General features: G+C 38.4%; 1 protein-coding gene across 1 annotated transcript; it reads left to right on the plus strand.

Annotated features, from left to right (window-relative positions):
- Window positions 1-20,007: 20,007 nt before the first annotated feature.
- LOC144304045 (L-lactate dehydrogenase B chain-like) lies at window positions 20,008-21,024 on the plus strand. Its single transcript, XM_077882480.1, has one exon. The coding sequence runs from the start codon at window positions 20,008-20,010 to the stop codon at window positions 20,725-20,727; it is 720 nt and encodes a 239-aa protein (XP_077738606.1). The 3' UTR covers window positions 20,728-21,024.
- The last annotated feature ends 781 nt before the right edge of the window (window positions 21,025-21,805 follow it).

The following is a 21,805-nucleotide window of genomic DNA, read 5'->3' on the forward strand; positions in this document are numbered from 1 at the left end:
GACTTTTTTCCACTAAACAGGAGGCTTCCTATAGGGTTGTAGCAGTTCAAACAGGTGAGGGACAAACGTGATTACAATCAACAAGAAATTTAGGCTAAATCGGCATCTTCTCCTACCCCCGCCCCATGAAATATCTCACAGTAAATTGCCAAAATGGTGAACTTAAGAAAAATACTCACAGCCCAGTGACACTCACATTTTCAAGCTGTTATCAACAACTAGTCAGACTCCCAATAATATTCCCTTGCTTTGTGTGATTCGAAAATGGAAGAACTTGAGCACTTTCCTTTTTCCCATCATATGATGCTGTCATCTTATAGTAGGTTGAGGCAGAAAAAGGGAATTCATGACACGAAATATGATGTAGCTGGTACTATAGAAAAATAAATGGACCACAGGTAAGAGAATATGGCTTTGCCATTTAAAAAATGAAAACAAGGATCCCTGGGTGACTCAGTGGTTTAGGGCCTGCCTTCGGGCCAGGGCGCCATCCTGACATCCCAGGATCCAGTCCCACATCGGGCTCCCTGCATGGAGCCTGCTTCTCCCTCTGCCTGTGTCTCTGCCTCTCTCTATGTCTCTCATGAATAAATAAATAAATCTTTTAAAAAATAAAAATAAAAAATGAAAACAGGGCAGCCGGGGTGGCTCAGAAGTTTAGCTCCGCATTTGGCCCAGGGTGTGATCCTGGAGACTCAGGATGGAGTCCTGCGTCAGGCACCTTGAGGGGAGCCTGCTTCTCCCTCTGCCTGTGTCTTTGCCTCTCTCTCTCTGTGTCTCTCATGAATAAATATATAAAATCTTTTTAAAAAATGACAACAAATTGTCTTTCACATGCAAGTAGGACTTTCCATGAATTTTTCACACATACTGCCTCTTACAATCTTCCCCATGATCTTAAGGAAGGTGAACCTCTAAGATTAATCTCTGGGAAAAAAAAATATCTTAAAGCTAACACTCCTGATGATCCTAAGAACAAAGAATCTGAAATCTCAAGGAACATTATGTATGGTCAAATAATCTTCATCAAGCCTGGTAATTGCATTACCTTTGTTAAAGTATTTATATAAAATCTTTCCCTATTTAAGGAGCATGACCCTCTCAGGCAACATGTCAGGTTTGCTAAAATGTAACCTTTGTTTTTCTATAAATGATTTTCACTTAACTCTCAAGTTTGTTTTATTGGAAAATTTAGTCTTCCTAATCCAAGGTTGCTCAGTCACTCCCAGATATGCCTCAATCTCTTTGGATTTAAAAATCTATTATTTCATTGTTTTCCTTTTTTCCCTCTTCCTAAGGATAATCTAAATTCTATGAGGCTTACATTACGTCTCTAGACAGGCCAGGAATATCTATGAAATGTGCATCCTCAGTCTTCACGTGACCAGCGATGACGGTTTTGTTCACTCAATCTTTGGGGAAACTTGGAACACTTGATGCTGCCCTGTCCTTGACAAGCCAGTCCTGTTGTAGCCTCCCGATATTAGCAGATAAGCTATTTGCCCTTTTGGGGATTACTGACTTACATTTTGCTCTTGCCTCTCCCACTAGCATGCCATGGGGCTCTGAGTGGTTGTTCTTGAACCTAGTGATCAAATATCTTTACCAGCATTGCCAATCTACCTCTCAGGTATGATGCTGGACTTGGGGCTTCTCTAAACTTCGCAATTTGGAAATTGAAACTTATGGAATTCCACTATGGTCCCATCTGCTCTGTGATCCCCATAGATTTGATCAGACTTTTGCCTTCCCTCTGAGGTTTAAACTCCCCAAAATATAAGGAAGTAGGGCCCTTTCTGGTCACCACTACAGCTTACTAATATGTCATCTCAGATTTCCATCTTCCCACCAGCTGATCACACTTACATCTCCTTCAAATGACAAAAAAGAAAAAAACAGATTCTACATCATTCTGTAGTTTTGACAACTCTACACACTAGTATTTAGCACAGAGTAACCACTAAATGCAAGTAGCTACCAAGCCTAAGGAAGTTAGACCAAAAAAAAATGTATGCACCTTAGAGTTTTGGCTGAATGAGTGATTTTCATTGAAATTATTTGATTACAAGGTTAGAAAGTAGGGTAGGCTGAATAATGGGCCCCCAAAATATCCAGGTCATAGCCCCGGAACTCGTGACTATTAACTTATATGTAAAGAGCAACTTTTGCTCAGGATTATAATATAATAAATATGTGATGTTTTAAACCACTAAACTTATGACAATTTGTTACAGCAGCAATGAGAAAATTAATAAAGAGGCTATGAAACAAAAATCATTGAAAAATAATTTGATAATTTATCACAAAGGTAAACATACATTTACTATATGGTCCAACAAATCTACTGCTAGGTACTTGCTTAAGAGAAATGAAAAAATAGTCTTTTACAAAAGTATTCATAGCATCTTTAACAATAGCGAAACACTAATAACAGCCATTCAACAGCTAAATGTATAAACAACATGATGATGTATCCATATAAAGAAATACTACAACATAGCCATAAAAAGAAATGAACTGCTAATACAACAACATGGATGAATGACTAAAACATTGTGCTGGATGAAGTCTGAAACAAGAAAGTACATCCTATATAATTCCACTTTCTTAAGTTCTATATAAAGCAAAATTGGGGGGTGGCCAAGATGGCAGAAGAGTAGGGTCCCCAAATCACCTCTCACCACTAACTTACCTAGATAATATTCAAATCCTGAAAACCCATGAATTCGGCCTGAGATTTAAAGAGATAACAGCTGGAACGCTACAGAGAGAAGAGTTTGCGCTTCTAACAAGTACAACTTGTTTTTAGCCACTCTGCACTGAGCAAAATGACTAGAAAGAAGAACTCACCACAAAAGAAAGAATCAGAAACAGTACTCTCTGCCACAGAGTTACAGAATTTGGATTACAATTCGATGTCAGAAAGCCAATTCAGAAGCACGATTAAAAAGCTACTGGTGGCTCTGGAAAAAAAGCATAAAAGATTCAAGAGACTTCATGACTGCAGAATTTAGATCTAATCAGGTCAAAATTTAAAATCAATAAAATGAGATGCAATCCAAACTGGAAATCCTAACGACGAGGGTTAATGAGGTAGAAGAAAGAGTGAGCGACATAGAAGACAAGTTGATGGCAAGGAAGGAAGCTAAGGAAAAAAGAGAAAAACAATTAAAAGACCATGAGGAAAAGTTAAAGGAAATAAATGACAGCCTCAGAAGGAAAAATCTACTTTTAATTGGGGTTCCAGAGGGCGCCAAAAGGGATAGAGGACCAGAAAGTGTATTTGAACAAATCAAAGCTGAGAACTTGCCTAACTTGGGGAGGGAAACAGGCATTCAGATCCAGGACATAGAGAGACCCCCCCCCAAAAAAAAAATCCATAAAAACCATTCAACATCTCAACATTTAATTGTGAAACTTGCAAATTCCAAACATAAAGAGAAAATCCTTAAAGCAGGAAGAGACAAGAGATCCCTAACTTATATGGGGAAAAGTACTAGATTAACAGCAGACCTCTCCACAGACACCTGGCAGGCCAGAAAGGGCTGGAAGGATATATTCAGGGTCCTAAATGAGAAGAACATGCAGCCAAGAATACTTTATCCAACAAGGCTCCCACTCAGAATAGAAGGAGAGATAAAGAGCTTCCAAAATAGGCAGAAACTGAAAGAATATGTGACCACCAAACCAGCTCTGCAAGAGATATTAACGGGGACTCTGTAAAAGAAAGAGAAAATCCAAAGAAACAATCCACAGAAAGAGGGACTGAATAGGTATTATGATGACACTAAATTCATATCTTTCCATAGTAACTCTGAACATGAATGGGCTTAATGACCCCATCAAAAGGCGCAGCGTTCCAGACTGGATAAAAAAGCAAGACCCATCTATTTGCTGTCTACAAGAGACTCAATTTGACCTAAGGACACCTACAGCCTGAAAATAAAAGGTTGGAAAACCATTTACCATTCAATCGGTCCTCAAAAAAAAAAAGCAGGGGTAGCAATCCTCATATCAGATAAATTAAAGTTTATCCCAAAGACTGTAGTAAGAGATGCAGAGTGGCACTATATCATACTTAAAGGATCTATCCAACAAGAGGACCTAACAGTCATGAATATTTATGCTCCTAATGTGGCAGCTGCCAAGTATATCAATTAATTAATAACCAAAGTGAAGACATACTTAGATAATAATACATTTATACTGGGAGACTTCAGGGCAGCCCCGGTGGCGCAGCGGTTTAGTGCCGCCTGCAGCCCAGGGTGTGGTCCTGGCGAACCGGGGTCGAGTCCCATGTTGGGCTCCCTGAATGGAGCCTGCTTCTCCCTCTGCCTGTGCCTCTGCCTCTCTCTGTGTCTCTCACGAATAAATAAATAAATCTTAAAAAAAAAAAAGATTATACTGGGAGACTTCAACACTGTGCTTTCTGTAAAAGACAGGTCTTCTAAGCACAACATCTCAAGAAACAAGAGCTTTAAATGATACACTGGACCAAATGGATTTCACAGATATTTACAGAACTTTACATCCAAACACAACCGAATACATATTCTTCTCAAGTGCACATGGAACTTTCTCCAGAATAGACCACATACTGGGTCACAAATCAGGTCTTAACAGATACCAAAAGATTGGGATTCTCTCTTGCATATTTTCAGACCATAATGCTTTGAAACTGGAACTCATCACAAGAAGAAATTTGGAAGAAACTCAAACACATGGGGGCATCCTGCTAAAAGATGAAAGCGTCAACCAGGAAATTGGAGAAGAATTAAAAAGATTCATGGAAACTAATGAGGATGAAGATACAACCATTCAAAATCTTGGGAATACAGCAAAATCAGTCCTGAGAGGGAAATACATCACAATACAAGCATTCCTCAAAAAACTGGAAAAAAAAAAACTGAAATACATAAGCAAACTTGCATATAAAGGAACTGGAGAAAGAACAGCAAATAAAACATACACCCAGCAGAAGAAGAATGCTAACAAAGATCCAAGCAGAACTCAATGAAATAGAGACCAGAAGAACTGTGGAACAGATCAACAAAACGAAGAGTTGGTTCTTTGAAAGAATTAATAAGATAGATAAACCATTAGCCAGCCTTATTAAAAACAAAAGAGAAAAGACTCTAATTAATAAAGTCACAAATGAAAAAGGAGAGATCCCCACCGATACCAAGGAAATACAAACAATTTTAAAAACATATTATGAGCAGCTATACACCATTGAATTAGGCAATCTAGAAGAAATGGATGCATTTCTGGAAAACCACATGCTACCAAAACTGGAACACGAAGAAATAGAAAACATGAATAGGCCAATAACCAGGGAGGAAATTGAAGCATTCATCAAAACCTTCCAAGACACAAAAGTCCAGGGCCAGATGACTTCCCAGGGGAATTCTATCAAACGTTTAAAGAAGAAACAATACTTATTCTACTAAAGCTGTTCCGAAAGACAGAAAGGGATGGAATACTTCCAAACTCATTCTATGAGGCCTGCATCACCTTAACTCCAAAACCAGACAAAGACCCCACCAAAGGGGAGAATTATAGACCAAAATCCCTGATGAACACAGATGCAAAAATTCTCACCAAGATACTAGCCAATAGGATCCAACAGTACATTAAGAAGATTATTCACCATGACCAAGTGGGATTTATCCCTGGGATGCAAGGCTGGTTCAACACTCATAAAGCAATCAATGTGATAGATCGTATCAACAAGAGAAAAAACAAGAACCATATGATCCTCTTAATAGATGCAGAGAAAGCATTTGACAAAAGACAGCATCCATTCCTGATCAAAACTCTTCAGAGTGTAGGGATAGAGGGAACATTCCTCAGCATCTTAAAAGCCATCTATGAAAAGCCCACAGAAAATATCATTCTCAGTGGGGAAACACTGGGAGCCTTTCCCCTAAGAAAGGCTTAGGGGAACTCTAACCACTGCTATTCAACATAGTACTAGAAGTCCTAGCCTCAGCAATCAGAAAACAAAAAGAAATAAAAGGCATTCAAATTGACAAAGAAGAAGTCAAACTCTCCCTCTTCACAGATGACATGATACTGTACATAGAAAACCCAAAAGACTCCACCCCAAGATTGCTAGAACTCACAGCAATTTGGCAGTGTGGCAGGATACAAAATCAATGCCCAGAAATCAGTGACATTTCTATACACTAACAATGAGACTGAAGAAAGAGAAACTAAGGAGTCAATCCCATTACAATTGCACCCAAAAGTATAAGATACCTAAGAATAAAGCTAACGAAGGAGGTAAAGAATCTATACCCTAAAACCTACAGAACACTTCTGAAAGAAATTGAGGAAGACACAAAGATATGGAAAAAACTCTGCATGCTCATGGACTGGAAGAATAAATATTGTGAAGATCTCTATGGTACCCAGGGCAATCTACATATTCAATGCAATCCCTGTCAAAATACCATGAACTTTCTTTAGAGAGTTGGAACAAATCATCTTAAGATTTGTGTGGAATCAGAAAAGACCCTGAATAGCCAGAGGAATATTGAAAAAGAAAACCAGAGCCGGGGGCATCTCAATGCCAGATTTCAGGTTGTACTACAAAGCTGTGGTCATCAAGACAGTGTGGTACTGGCACAAAAACAGACACAGAGAGTAATGGAACAGGATACAGAATCCAGAAATGGGCCCTCAACTCTATGGTCAACTAATATTCAACAAAGTAGGAAAGACTATCCACTGGAAAAAGGACAGTCTCTTTAATAAATGGTGCTGGGAAAATTGGACAGCCACATGCAGAGAAATGAAACTGGACCATTCTCATACCATACACAAAGATAAACTCAAAAGGGATGAAAGATCTAAATATGCAACAAGAATCCATCAAAATCCTAGAGGAGAACACAAGCAACACCCTTTTTGACCTTGGCCAAAGTCACTTTTTGTAAGATACATCTATGAAGGCAAGGTAAACAAAAGCAAAAATGAATTATTGGGACTTAATCAGGATAAAAATCTTCAGCACAGCAAAAGAAACAGTCAACAAAACTAAAAGACAAGCTACAGAATAGGAGAAGATATTTGTAAATGATGTATCAGATAAAGGGCTAGTATCCAAGAGCTATAAAAAACTTATGAAACTCAACAGCAAAGAAACAAACAATCCAATAATGAAATGGGCAAAAGACATGAACAGAAATCTCACAGAGGAAGACGTAGATATGGCCAACATGCACATGAGAAAATGCTCCACATCACTAGCCATAGGGAAATACAAATCAAAACCACAATGAGATACCACCTCACACCAGTGAGAATGGGGAAAATTAACAAGACAGGAAACAACAAATGTTGTAAAGGATGTGGAAAAAGGGGAACCCTCTTGCACTGCTGGTGGGAATGTGAACTGGTGCAGCCACTCTGGAAAACAGTGTGGAGGTTCCTCAAAGAGTTAAAAATAGACCTGTCCTACGACCCAGCAATTGCACTGCTGGGGATTTACCCCAAAGATACAGAGGCAGTGAAACACTGGGACACCTGCACCCCAATGTTTCTAGCAGCAATGTCCACAGTAGCCAAACTGTGGAGGGAGCCCCAGTGTCCATCGGCAGATGAATGGATAAAGAAGATGTGGTCTATGTATACAATGGAATATTCCTCAGCCATTAGAAACGACAAATACCCACCATTTGCTTCAAGGTGGATGGACCTGGAGGGTATTATGCTGAGTGAAGTAAGTCAATCCAAGAAGCACAAACATTATATGGTCCCTTTCATTTGGGGAATATAAAAAGAGTGAAAGGGAATTCAGAGGAAAGGAGAGAAAATGAGCGGGAAATATCAGAGAGGGAGACAGAACATGAGAGACTCCTAACTCTGGGAAACGAACAAGGGGTAGTGGAAAGGGAGGTAGGTGGGAGGTTGGAGTGACTGGGTGACGTGCACTGAGGGTGGCACTTGATGGAATGAGCACTGGGTTATATGCTATATGTTGAAAATTGAACTCCAATAATAATTTTTTAAAAAGTAAAATTTATCTATAGTGACAGATGTCAAATCAGTGATTGCCTAGGTATGTGGCAGCTTTGACTGTAAGGTAGCGAAAAGTGGGTGAAGGAAATGTTTTACATTTTGATTGTGGTGGTGGATTTATGGGTGTTTAAATGTAATAAACTGTTTTAAATTATCCTGGCAAACGAGTGGCTATATTCAAAACTTTAAAAAATGTGAGTCTAGATTAGAGCCCTAAATCCATGTGGATTCTAAATTTTACATACAATCTCCAGAAAATAGCCCTGAGATATTGCAGGAATAAATTATAAGTGATATAATTGCAAATCTTTAGATACCACTCAAAATATAAAAATCACAAAAGGGTTACTGCTTTAAAGAGTATCCCTTTTTTTTTGAGGGAGAGATATTGTTCCTTTAAGGAAGCCTTATATTTTAAGTTGAACCATGTGAAATTACCCTCTGTGTTGGTTAAAAAACTTGAATATCTGCAATTTCATATGATTTCACCTAATAAAAAGCTATTTTTTCAACCAGCTTCACTTCATAGCCAAGTGTTAAAAAAAATAACTGAGTAAGATATTCACTCTTTTCTTACAAAGTAAAAAAAATATATATTCTTGAGTGAATATTCTCTTTCAACGTACACTTTAAAAATAACAATAGAATGATTGTTATTGTTTTATTCTCTGTCAATTGAATTTCAAATACGGTATATATTTGTAAAAGTACTTTTTCATACAGAATGCTGTTGGTTTTAAACATCCTGCATATATTTACATTCCAAATCAGTGTCACTTTCATCATATGTTACCATAGTGGAGTGTTTCTTCTGTAATGCATTTTTTAAAAAAAAGAGCAAAAGCAGGATATTCTTAAGCAACAGACTTAACAAGCTGCTCTGCAAGCTTACATGCATGTGTTTGATTACTTCAGGTGTCCATAATTATCTAAAAGGCAAACTAGAGATAAGCAATTTCAATCCAATTCAGGTCATTCCTTTAAGTCTTCACTTTAGTTATGGTTACTGGTTAAAGTAATGGTCTTGTTACTTTCAGAAACTGTTCTATGAGTAATTTGGGATGATTGGGATAAGATCATACTGTCCACTTGGGATGAGGAGAGTTCTGAGGGAAACCTGAAACACTTTCATCTTTTCTTCTTGCTTTCTCCATCAATTTGGCTAAAAATAATAAAATTTAGATGGACTATCTCAATCGTTTTGGAAGAACATATACTGAAAGCATAGTCCTAGTAAGTTTTTTCCTTTGCATGGAAGGGGCTTAAATAAATTGGAATTAGAAAAAAAAAAGAAGAAATGCTGTAAAAGAAGAACACAGAATGGTTTATTTTATTAAAATGGAGGGTCTGGGGCTGGGAGAAAAGTCCTATTCAATCTGCTTTTCATTACAGAGTGATACCTAAATCACTGAAAATGAAACAAAGAGAAATAGTACTATCACCAGAATATGTATTCCCCACCCTCCGGATATTTAGGACGTATCCAAAAATACATTCTCTTTCATTCTTAAACTCACAAAAAATATTAAAATGTCATTAGTGTTTTGACCTTAAATTTTTTTCTGAAAGATTTCTATCTTTGGGAACCCTAGTTAGTATTTCATAAAATTTTCAGAATGTTTCTCCACGAAGCAATGAATTCCTTTCTCTCACGTATCAAGCCACCCCTAATCTTCTTGTTCCCGTCACTTAATTGTTCTTCTTTTCCCAGTAAGCTCAAACTCCCAAATCCTCTAAAAACCCAAATTAACAGAAGTAAGACACAGTTCTTCAGTATGTTTTTATATTTTTGCTGGTGTAGCCAAGTCCACATATAATCCAATGACTGAAAATAACTGTGTTTGGGGACAAGGAGACATATTCCAAATACTTCTTTTCTGAAGTGAAAATAAAACCCTCTTGAATTGTTTGTTTCTCCTCAAACAGTCATACTTTTAACCTTCTGTTTGCCAGATGGTACAACTGAATATCCACTTAATATGAACGTGATACCTAGATAGGTTAGTTTGAGTCGTATCAGGAAGAAAAATAGGAATGTCATTTCTCTGTTTTCAAAAAAAGTATGTTCTTTATTTTCTCCTCATTTGTCTGACTCTGAGACAGTGAATACTGATTATAAAAGACACATTGGTGCACCCAACTTCAGTCCATTTCATCCATCTGGGTAGAGAAAGTATGACAGGCGTGCGTGGGTGTGGATGTGTGTTGTGAGAATGTATAAGCAGGAATGCAGGCTTGAGAGAGCGAGAAAGTGAGAGCGAGAAAATGGACTGTGAAAATGTAAGTCTACCCCAAATCCTGATTAACAAGTCTGCTATTTAATCTTCATTTATCTTAACTCATTTTGTAGTCAGGGCACATGGGCATCATTTTTCTCAAGGAAGCTTTCTCTGATTAGAAATACAGAACCAATGAAACTGTGGGCTATTATTTTAAATGCTTCCCTGGTTCTTGTCTTTGGATGCCTGTCAGTAAATACAGATACAAATGGAAAGGTCCTAAGTCTAATAACTGAAACAAAGTATAGAAGTCAAATGGTCACACTGGTAATGGGGACTGATAAACCCAGAGCTGCAAACTTTCTATACAGTGCTTAGCTGCAGACTCTAATACTAGTCTTGAACGAAACATACTTTCATTAACTTTGCCTTTTGAGTTCTTTTCCCTCCTAAACTCCCGCTGTTAGCCCTATTTGGCTTTGCCCCTTGAGTTATCTTTCATCTTCCACTTATTTTCTCTAACTTCTCACCCTCTAATATTCTTTTCTTCTTAAATTTCTATTATCACTTATGTCAGCTACTATGACTTCTCTTATTTTTATTTTTATAAACTTTAAGGTTTCTTTTTCTCTACAAATGTACATTTCTTAAAAGCTTAGTATTAATGGACAATTTAATTATTTTTATGAAGTATATTATATTGCAAGACCCTCCTTCCATTCGCATTTTTCTCATTTAGGGAAAGTACATGGACCTGATAAGCTTAGAAAGATACCGAGAGAAAAATGGCCAGCAACCCTGGATGGTGGTAACAGTAACTGCTACTATATTTTAGTATTTGTGGGTGATTTTAACAAAATGCTTTACGTTAATCTTATTTGATTCTCACAGCTAAATATTATTATAGTCCCGTTTCATGAAGAAAGAACCAAAACTTAGAAAAGTTAAGCCCCTTACTCAAAAGACACACAGGTAACAAGTGGAAGTACAGGGCTGGAATCCAGGCCATCTCTCTGCAAATCCCAGATTCTTTTCAACATAAAACCCAGGCTAAGCAGAACAAGTCTTAAAAGTAAAAGTGTATCACATACACAAGTTAAATTAAAGGGGATTCCTGTGAAATAGATGCTTCTATTTATTGCCTTTACTTTGGAAAGCTTACATAGTAAGTTATGTTTCATTAATTTCATCTCCCCCTTAGTTTAGATGTCAGCTGACCCAGAGTTCAAATCAGGTCTGGTGCCTGTTTGGGAAAGTAAGTTTTGTAGGACAAATAGTCTCACCTAACTTTTCATGTATTGTCAAGGGCTGTCTTTGTGTTATGACAGCAGGGCTGAGTAATTGCAACAAGTACCACATGATCCGTAAGGCCTAATATGTTTCTTATCTGGACCTTTTCAAAAAATATTTGTTGACCCCACCATAGAACATTTTTTACTATTGTTCACCCTTAAAAATCTAATAGACAGGGGCACCTGGATGGCTCAGTGGTTGAACATCTGCTTGGCTCAGATCGTCATCCTGGGGTCCTCAGATCTGGTCCTGCATTAGGCTCCCCATAGGGAGCCTGCTTCTCTCTCTGCCTATGTCTCTGCCTCTCTCTATGTGTCTCTCATGGATAAATAAATTAAATCTTTAAAAAAAATCTAGTAGACAAATGAGAATAGATTGTAGCTAGCAAAGTATAACTTTCCTAGAAGTAGACTGTGTCTATGCCGGGCTATCAAATTAACCATTCTAAAATTGTCTTCAAATATTACCAAGTGCGAGTCACACTGTAGTTGACTCAGGATACTCTTAATTAGGTATTGAAAATCAACCGTATGGAAACAATTAAGGTTGTGGTCCAGTATTGGTTTTTTTTTTTTTTTGATCCAGTATTTTTAAACACATAAATCCAAATCATAAAGAAATTCCTGAGTTTTCAGATTGTTTCCACAGAGATTTTGCTAATATTGACTGGTCTCCCCCAGATGAGAATTCATTGATTTTCTTAAAAAAGAAAAATGTTGAGAAATGTTTCTGTTTTACAAAGATTAAATCTGTTAGATGTTCACTGCCTTGTCTCAATAATAACTAAACAATATGATGTGACAGATGTTTGAGAAACTCGTGTACTAATTATACATATCCATTTTTAACTTCACAACTCATGAAACTATTGGTCCTGAGGAGCAGCCTTTTTTTTTCCTGCCTCTGATGGATACCAAAGAATAGGTAATGAGGATGCATATATACGTACTGATATTCTCCTTAAAGCTAGAAATAAATCCACAATTAGCATTTCCCTTTAAATAACAACTTAAATGCAAGCCACATGAGTTTATTAAATTCTTTTTGGAAATTCTACTTTCATCAGGAACCCTGTCTCCAAGAAATAAGTTTCATAAATCCACTCTCTGTTGAATCTATCAATTAAAATGGCTTTGCTTTTTTGTCTTTGTTTTGCCTCTTTTAAGAGAATTAGCCAGTTTTAACATACAGAATATTTTGGAGGTTTTGGCTCTATTCTCTCAAACTTTGACATTCTATTTTAGGTTTATATCTTTTAGACTATATCACATGGTAGTCTTGCCATTCTTCTCAGTTGTTTCAGATGTTTTACCCTATATTGCTTTTATTTTTATTATGTTCTTGAATATAGTGATCAGAACTATGAATAAGAGGTATATCTGCACAATGATTTTCTGTAAGAAAAGGATACTATGTTTTGTTTTCTTCTTTCGCCTTTCTAGTGATTGCCAGAATTTTATCAGTCTCTAATGGACTCATCTTTGTCTTCAGAGAAGAGTCTACAATGATCCTGGAGTTATAATGAACAACTTCAAGCCCATTTACTTTGCAAGTATACTCTGGACTGTTTTCTTCCTACCTGTGCTGGTTCGTTATCTTATCTTTGTCCTTTCTGAGGTTCATATATCAATTTTCTGTCCAATCCGCACAGCTTCATGAGATCCTCCAGCAGCTTATCCCAATTAGCTCAGTATTTCATTAACCAGAACTTAAGGTCACTGGAAAACTCTGAAATGTCGTAGTGAACACTTTCTTTCCCACATATTTATTAAGATGCTAATAAGATCAGCCTCCGAACTCATCCCTAATGCTAAGTGGCTAAATAGATCACTAAAGTAAAGCAATTTATGGAGAAGAATTAAACCCTACATTTGTTATCGCAGTACAAAAGATGGTTTTGAATCAATGTTATTTAGAAGACAGATGAATGAAATCAATGGGTGTAGAAAGTGAAACAATAATTAAGGAGACCTTTAACTATTTATAGTAAGATCCAAAGGTAGTGGGCAGAATAGGTACTTTGTTGTTCTTTAACAAAAGACAAAGAAGGGGAATTCTCCGTGTGTGAACTGGAGATTCCCTTATGCATAAACCACCACCCGTACACCAGACATAAATGTTATGATTTCTTAATGCTAAGGGCCAATTTTGAACACAATCAATTGAATATCCATGATCAGGAGGAGGGGCAAGATGGCTGAAGAGTAAGAGTCTTCAACTCACTTGGCCCCACAAACTTACCTAGATAACTTTCAAAACATCCTGAACACCTATGAATTCAACCTGAGACTTAAAGAGAGAACAGCTGGAATGCTATAGAGAGAAACGTTTTTGCTTCTAACAAGGTAGGAAGGTGGAAAAAATAAATAAATAAATAAATAAATAAATAAATAAATAAATAAATATAAGAATAAAGTAGGAGAGGGGCACCATGAGTAGCAGAGCTAAAGCAGAGTGGTGAGAGCCTCTGGGGCAGGAAAGCCCAGCCCTGGAGAAGTGGGAACTCTAAAAATCCAAGCCGGTTTTCCTGGATGGAAAAGTGCTTAGTAGGGAAATTAGGCAAAATCCCGGGAGGGGCTGTGAAGCCTCAAGAATCCCAGAGTCACTATTAGAGGAGGTGTGCCCAGGGGAAAGCTTACCTCAAACCACAGTCCGATATTGGTAAAGGGCTGGAGCGCTGCAGCCCTCAGGGCATTTGGGAGAAGCCGGTCGGTTAGGTGGGCCAGCTCTGGATGAAGGTGGCTGTGCTCATTCCCTTGGGGAGAGGTGGCCCCCAGGAGTCCGAGTCCAGCAACACAGGGCTGAGGATCCCTGGGCAAGCAGACACACCCTACCATTCTGCACTCCCCCTGGGACAGGTGGAAGCAGGGAAGGCACAGGACAGTGATAACTCTCCTGCCGCCAGGCACCCTCAAGATCCCTGCAGATCAGTGCACCCACGCCTTCCTCCAGGTGCATCTGGGCCAGTGCAGACTGGGAGACTGTGGTTAGTTACTCATGGGGAGCTGACTCAAGAGCTGTAAATCTGGCCCCCACCATTGTTGTTATTCCTCTTTGTTTCACTTTGTGCCTGGGAGAGGCAGGGCCTCCGGGGAACAAAAAGGCCTCACAGGATAAACAGCCCCCACTGAGCCCGGCAGGGGGCAGGGCAGCTCCCCCAGGTGCACACACCTGAGAGTCAGCACAAAAGGCCCCTCCCCCAGAAGACCAGCTGGAAGAATAAGGGAAGAGCAAGTTCTTGACCAACCAGCACTAGAAAGCTCCAGGACTGAGGGAAACAGTATATAGAACTAAAGGGTCCCTTTTTAAAATTTGTTTTTTCCTTTTCCCATTACAACTCATTTTTATATCAGACTAAAATTTTCCAACATTTTTTCTCTTAACTACAATATTTTACCAGCTCTTCATTTTTAAGCATTTTCCTTTTTGACTTTCATATTTCTACAATTACATGTCTTAGATATATTTTTCACTTCTAGATTCCCTTCAACATATTCCATTAATTTGGGGAGATATACAAGATATGGGTATTTCTTTTCTCTTTTTTGTTTTTTCTGCCTTGTTTTGTTCTACAATAGTGGAGGTTAATACTTTCTAAAACACGACCAATATACACCTAAAACCAAGTGGAACACAGTGTTGGTTAATTCTGTGAGATTATATACTCTCTTCCTTCCCATTCTACCCCCCTCCTTTGTCTTGTTTATGTTTTGGTGGTCAGTGTTGGGGCTTTCTACAAGTATTGCTGGTTTATATAAATTTGAGCATCTTCTAACATACAGAACTTAATACACTCAGAACCAAGAGGATCACCCTCTAGGACCACACAGGTAGACTACATTCTCTTTCCACTACCACTTCTTCACCACCACTATCTCTCAGTCTCCCCCAGTTATGTTTCTTTTATCTCTTATTTTCTTTTACTTTTTTATTCTTCATCGGGGTTTTTGGCCTTTTATTTTTTACTGCTTTATTTTAAAATTGTTTTTCATTTTAGTGGTCCTTTTTAAAATTTTTTTTCTGTTATTCTTTTTCATTTTCTGGTTTCTGACCTCATTGGAATCATCTAGGGTGTATTTTACTTAGGTTGTGGTTGATATTTTTGACTCAGCCCACTCATACAGCCACTCTGCACTGAACAAAATAACTAGAAGGAAGAATTCACCACAAAAGAAAGAACCAGAAACAGTACTCTATGCCACAGAGTTGCAGAATATGGATTTCAATTCGATGTCAGAAAGCCAATTCAGAAGTATAATTATCAAGCTACTGGTGGCTCTGGAAAAAGGCATAAATGACACTAGAGACTCCAATACTGCAGAATTGAGATCTAATCAGGCCGAAATTAAAAATCAATTAAATGAGATGCAATCCAAACTGGATGTTCTAACTGCTAGAGTTAATGAGATGGAAGAAAGAGTGAGTGACACAGAAAACAAGTTGATGGTAAGAAAGGAAGCTGAGGATAAAAGAGAAAAGCAATTAGGAGACCATGAGGTAAGGCTTAGAGAAATAAATGATAGCTTGAGAAGGAAGAATCTATGTAAAACTGGAGTTCCAGAAGAGGCCAAGAGGGAGAGAGAGGACCACAAAGTATGTTTGAACAAATCATATCTGAGAACTTTCCTAATTTGGGGAGGGAAACAGGCATTCAGATCCAAGTGATAGAGAGGACCTCCCAAAAAAATCAATAAAAACCATTTAGCACCTCGACATTTAGTAGTGAAACTTGCAAATTCCAAAGATAAAGAGAAAGGTCTTAAAGCAGCAAGAGACAAGAGATTCTTAACTTATATGAGGAGAAATAGCAGACCTCTCCACAGAGACCTGGCAGGCCAGAAAGGGCTGGCAGGATATATTCAGGGTACTAAACAAGAAGAACATGCAGCCAAGAATACTTTATCCAGCAAGGCTGCCATTCAGAATAGGAGAGATAAAGAGCTTCCAGGATAGACAGAAACTGAAAAAATATGTGACCGACTCTGCAAGAAACATTAAGGAGGACCCTGTAAAAGAAAGAGGATGCCCAAAAAATAATCCACAGAAATAGGGACTAAATAGGTATTACAATGAAACTAAATTCATATCTTTCAATAGTTACTCTGAACATGAATGGGCTAAGTGATCCCATCAAAAGATGCATGGTATCAGACTGGATAAAATCCCATCTATTTGCTGTCTACAAGAGACGCTTTTTATTCCTGAGGATACCTCAAGCCTGAAAATGAAGGCATGGAGGACCATTTACAATTCAAATGGTCCTCAAAAGAAAGCTGAGGTAGTAATCCTCATACAAGATAAATTAAGGGTCTATCCAACAAGAAGACATAACAATAATGAATACTTATGCCCCTACTGTGGATGTGGGAGCTGCCAAGTATATCAATCAATTAATAACCAAAGTAAATAGATACTTAGATAATAGTACTCTAATAGTAGGAGACTTCAACACGGCACTTTCTGCAAATGACAGATTTTCTAAGCAGAACATCACCAAAGAAACAGGGCCTGAAGTGATACACTGGACCAAATATATTTCACAGATATATACAGAACTTTCCATCCATGCAACTGAATACACATTCTTCTCAAGTGCACGTGGAACTTTCTCCAGAATAGAATGCATATTGCATCACAAATCAGGTCTCAACCGATACCAAAAGTTTGGGATTGTCCCTGCATATTTTCAGACCACAATACTTTGAAACTGGAACTCAATCACAAGAGGAAATTTGGAAGAAACTCAAACACATGGAGGTTAAAGAGCATCCTACTAAAAGATGAATGGGTCAACCAGGAAATTAGAGAAGAATTAAAGAGGTTCATGGAAACTAATGAAAATGAAGATACAACCATTCAAAATCTTAGGGATGCAGCAAAAGTGGTCCTAAGAGGGAAACACATCGCAATACAAGCCTCCCTCAAAATATTGGAAAAAAAACTGAAATACTCAAGCTAACCTTGCACCCAAAGGAATCGGAGAAAGAAGACCAAGTAAAACCTACACTAGGCAGAAGAAGGGAGATAATAAAGATTCGAGCAGATCTCAATGAAAGAGAGACTAGAAGAACTGTAGAACAGATCAACAAAGCCAGGAGTTGGTTCTTTGAAAGAATTAATAAGATAGATAAGCCCTTAGCCAGCTTTATTAAAAAGAAAAAAGACTCAAATAAATAAAATCATGAAAAAAAGAGGAGTGATCACCACCAATACCAAGGAAATATAAATGATTTTAAAAACATATTATGAATAGCTGTATGCCAAAAAATTAGGCAATCTAGAAGAAATGAATGCATTTCTGGAAAACCACAAATTACCAAAACTGGAACAGGAAGAAATAGAAAACCTGAACAGGCCAATAACCAGTGAGAAAATTAAAGCAGTCATCAAAAACCTCCCAAGACACAAAAGTCCAGGGCCAGATAGCTTCCCAGAGGAATTCCATCAAACGTTTAAAGAAGAAATAATACCTATTCTACTAAAGCTGTTTCAAAAGATAGAAAGGGAGGGAATACTTCCAAACTCCTTTTATGAGGCCAGCATCACCTTAATTCCAAAACCAGACAGAGACCCCATCAAAGAGGAGAATTATAGACCAATATCCCTGATGAACACAGATGCAAAAATTCTCACCAAGATACTAGCCGATGGGATCCAATAATACATTAAGAAGATTATTCACCATGACCAAGTGGGATTTATCCCCGGGATGCAAGGCTGGTTCAATACTTGTAAAACAAATCAATGTGATAGATCACATCAACAAGAGAAAAAACAAGAACCCTATGATCCTCTCAATAGATGCAGAGAAAGCATTTGACCAAAGACAGCATCCATTCTTGATCAAAATGCTTCAGATTATAGGGATATAGCAAACGTTCCTCAATATCTTAAAAGCCATTTATTAAAAGCCCACAGAAAATATCATTCTCAATGGGGAAAAACTGAGAGCCTTTCCCCTAAGATCAGAAACATGACAGGGATGTCCACGCTCACCACTGCTATTCAACATAATACTAGAAGTCCTAGCCTCAGCAATCAGACAACAAAAAGATATAAAAGGCATTTAAATTGGTAAAGAAGAAGTCAAACTCTCCCTCTTCACAGATGACATGTTACTGTACATAGAAAACCCAAAAGACTCCACCCCAAGATTGCTAGAACTCATCCAGCAATTCGGCAGTGTGGCAGGATACAAAATCAATGCCCAGAAATCAGTGACATTTCTATACACTAACAATGAGACTGAAGAAAGAGAAACTAAGGAGTCAATCCCATTTACAATTGCACCCAAAAGCATAAGATACCTAGGAATAAACCCAACCAAAGAGGTAAAGGATCTATACCCTAAAACCTACAGAACACTTCTGAAAGAAATTGAGGAAGACACAAAGAGATGGAAAAACACTGCATGCTCATGGACTGGAAGAATAAATATTGTGAAGATCTCTATGGTACCCAGGACAATCTACACATTCAGTGCAATCCCTGTCAAAATACCATGGACTTTCTTCACAGAGTTGGAGCAAATAATCTTAAGACTTGTTTGAAATCAGGGCAGCCCCGGTGGTGCAGCCATGTAGTGCCGCCCGCAGCCCAGGGTGTGATCCTGGAGTCTTGGGATCGAGTGCCACGTCGGGCTCCCTGCATGGAGCCTGCTTCTCCCTCTGCCTCTCTCTCTTTCTCTCCCTCTCTCTCTGTCACTCATGAATAAATAAAATCTTTTAAAATAATCTTTAAAAAAAAACATTTGTGTGAAATCAGAGAGACCTGAATAGCCAGAGGAATATTGAAAAAGAAAACCAGAGCCGGGGGCATCACAATGCCGGATTTGAAGCTGTATTACAAAGCTGTGGTCATCAAGACAGTGTGGTACTGGCACAGAAACAGACACATAGATCAATGGAACAGAATAGAGAACCCACCCAGAAACAGGCCCTCAACTCTATTTTCAGCTGATATTTGACAAAGCAGGAAAGAATATCCACTGGAAAAAGGACAGTCTCTTCAATAAATGTGCTGGGAAAATTGGACAGCCACGTGCAGAGGAATGAAACTAGACCATTCTCTTACACCATACACAAAGATAAACTCAAAATGGATGAAAGATCTAAATGTGAGACAAGAATCCTTCAAAATCCTAGAGGAGAACACAGGCAACACCTTTTTTGAACTTGGCCACAGTAACTTCTTGCAAGATGCATCTATGAAGGCAAGGGAGACAAAAGCAAAAAAGAACTATTGGGACTTAAGCAGGATAAAAAGCTTCTGCACAGCAAAAGAAACAGTCAACAAAACTAAAAGACAACCTACAGAATGGGTGAAGATATTTGCAAATGACGTATCAGATAAAGGGCTAGTATCCAAGATCTATAAAGAACTTATGAGGCAGATTCTGCGCCAGAGGAGATGCACGCAGCTAACATTGTCTTCTTCACAGGACTCTTAAAGCCAGTTGTCACATGGCACAATGGCGACTCTTACAGTAAAACTGATTGCACCAGTTGCAGAAGAAGAGGCAGCGATCCCAAACAATAATATCACTGTAGTGTGTGTTGGAGAAGTTGGTATGGCATGTGTCATCTGCATTCTGGGACAGTCTCTGGCTGATGAACTTGCCCTTGTGGATGTTTTAGAAGATAAACTCAAAGGAGAAATGATGGATCTACAGCATGGGAGCTTATTTCTTCAGACACCTAAAATTGTGGCAGATAAAGATTACTCTGTGACTGCCAAATCTAAGATTGTGGTGGTGACTGCAGGAGTCTGCCAGCAGGAGAGAGAGAGCTGCCTCAATCTGGTGCAAAGGAATGTTAATGTTTTCAAATTCATTATTTCTCAGATAGTCAAGTACAGTCCTGGTTGTATCATAATTGTGGTCTCCAACCCAGTGGATATTCTTACATTGGTTACCCGGAAACTAAATGGACTACCCAAGCACCGTGTGAATAGAAGTGGGTGTAATCTGGATTCTGCTAGATTTTGCTATCTTATGAATGAAAAACTCGGCATTCATCCCAGCAGCTGCCATGGATGGATTTTGGGAGAACATGGCGACTCAAATGTGGCTGTGTGGAGTGGAGTGAATGTGGCAAATGTTTCTCTTCGGGAACTCAATTCAGAAATGAGAACAGAAAACAACAGTGAAAATTGGAAGGAAGTGCATAAGATGGTTGTTGAAAGTACCTAAGAAGTCATCAAGCTAAAATGATATACCAACTGAGCTATTGGATTCAAGTGTGGCTGATCTCATTGAATCCATGTTGAAAAATCTCTCCAGGATTTATCCAGTGTCAACAATGGTGAATGGCATGTATGGTATCGAGAATGAAGTTTTCCTGAGTCTTCCATGTATCCTGAACACTCGGGGCTTAACCAGTGTGATCAACCAGAAGCTGAAGAATGATGAGGTTACCCAGCTCAAGAAAAGGGCAGATACCTTGTAGGACATCCAGAAAGACCTAAAAGATCTGTGACTTCTGGCTTCTAGGCTGTAGAAATGTAAAACTATGATGTGATTAACTGTGAGCCTTTAACTTTTCATCCACTATACATGGATCACAGTTTGCTTTTATTTTCCTAAATATGTGAATCCAGGCTCACAGAATCAAAGCCCAAGCTTGGCTTAATACTTACAATATAAGCCTTGAACAAATAAATTAACTATTATAGTGTGAAAAAAAAAGAACTTATGAAACTCAACACCCAAGAAACAAACAATCCAATCATGAAATGGGCAGAAGACATGAGCAGAAATTTCATCAAAGAAGACATAAACAAAAAAAAAAAAAAGAAGACATAAACATGGCCAACAAGCACATGACAAAATGCTCCGCATCACTTGCCATCAGGGAAATACAAATCAAAACCACAATGAGATACCACCTCACACCAGTGAGAATGGGGAAAATTAACAAGACAGCAAACAACAAATGTTGGAGAGGGTGTGGAGAAAGGGGCACCTCTTGCACTGTTGGTGGGAATGTGAACTGGTGCAGCCACTCTGGAAAACTGTGTGGAGTTTCCTCAAACAGTTAAAAATAGAGCTAACCTACAACCCAACAATTGCACGACTGGGTATTTACCCCAAAGATACAGATGCAGTGAAATGCCGGGACACTTGCACCCCAATGATCATAGCAGCAATGTCCACAATAGCCAAACTGTGAAGGAGCCTTGGTGTCCATCGAAAGAAGGAAGATGTGGTCTATATATACAATGGAATATTACTCAGCCATCAGAAAGGACCAATATCCACCATTTGCTTC

Source organism: Canis aureus, chromosome 33 (genome assembly GCF_053574225.1).
Source record: "Canis aureus isolate CA01 chromosome 33, VMU_Caureus_v.1.0, whole genome shotgun sequence".
Taxonomy (NCBI): Eukaryota; Metazoa; Chordata; class Mammalia; order Carnivora; family Canidae; genus Canis; species Canis aureus.

Coding starts and splice junctions, on each gene's coding strand:
- LOC144304045 (XM_077882480.1), top strand. CDS start 20,008: ATGGCGACTCTTACAGTAAAACTGATTGCACCAGTTGCAGAAGAAGAG.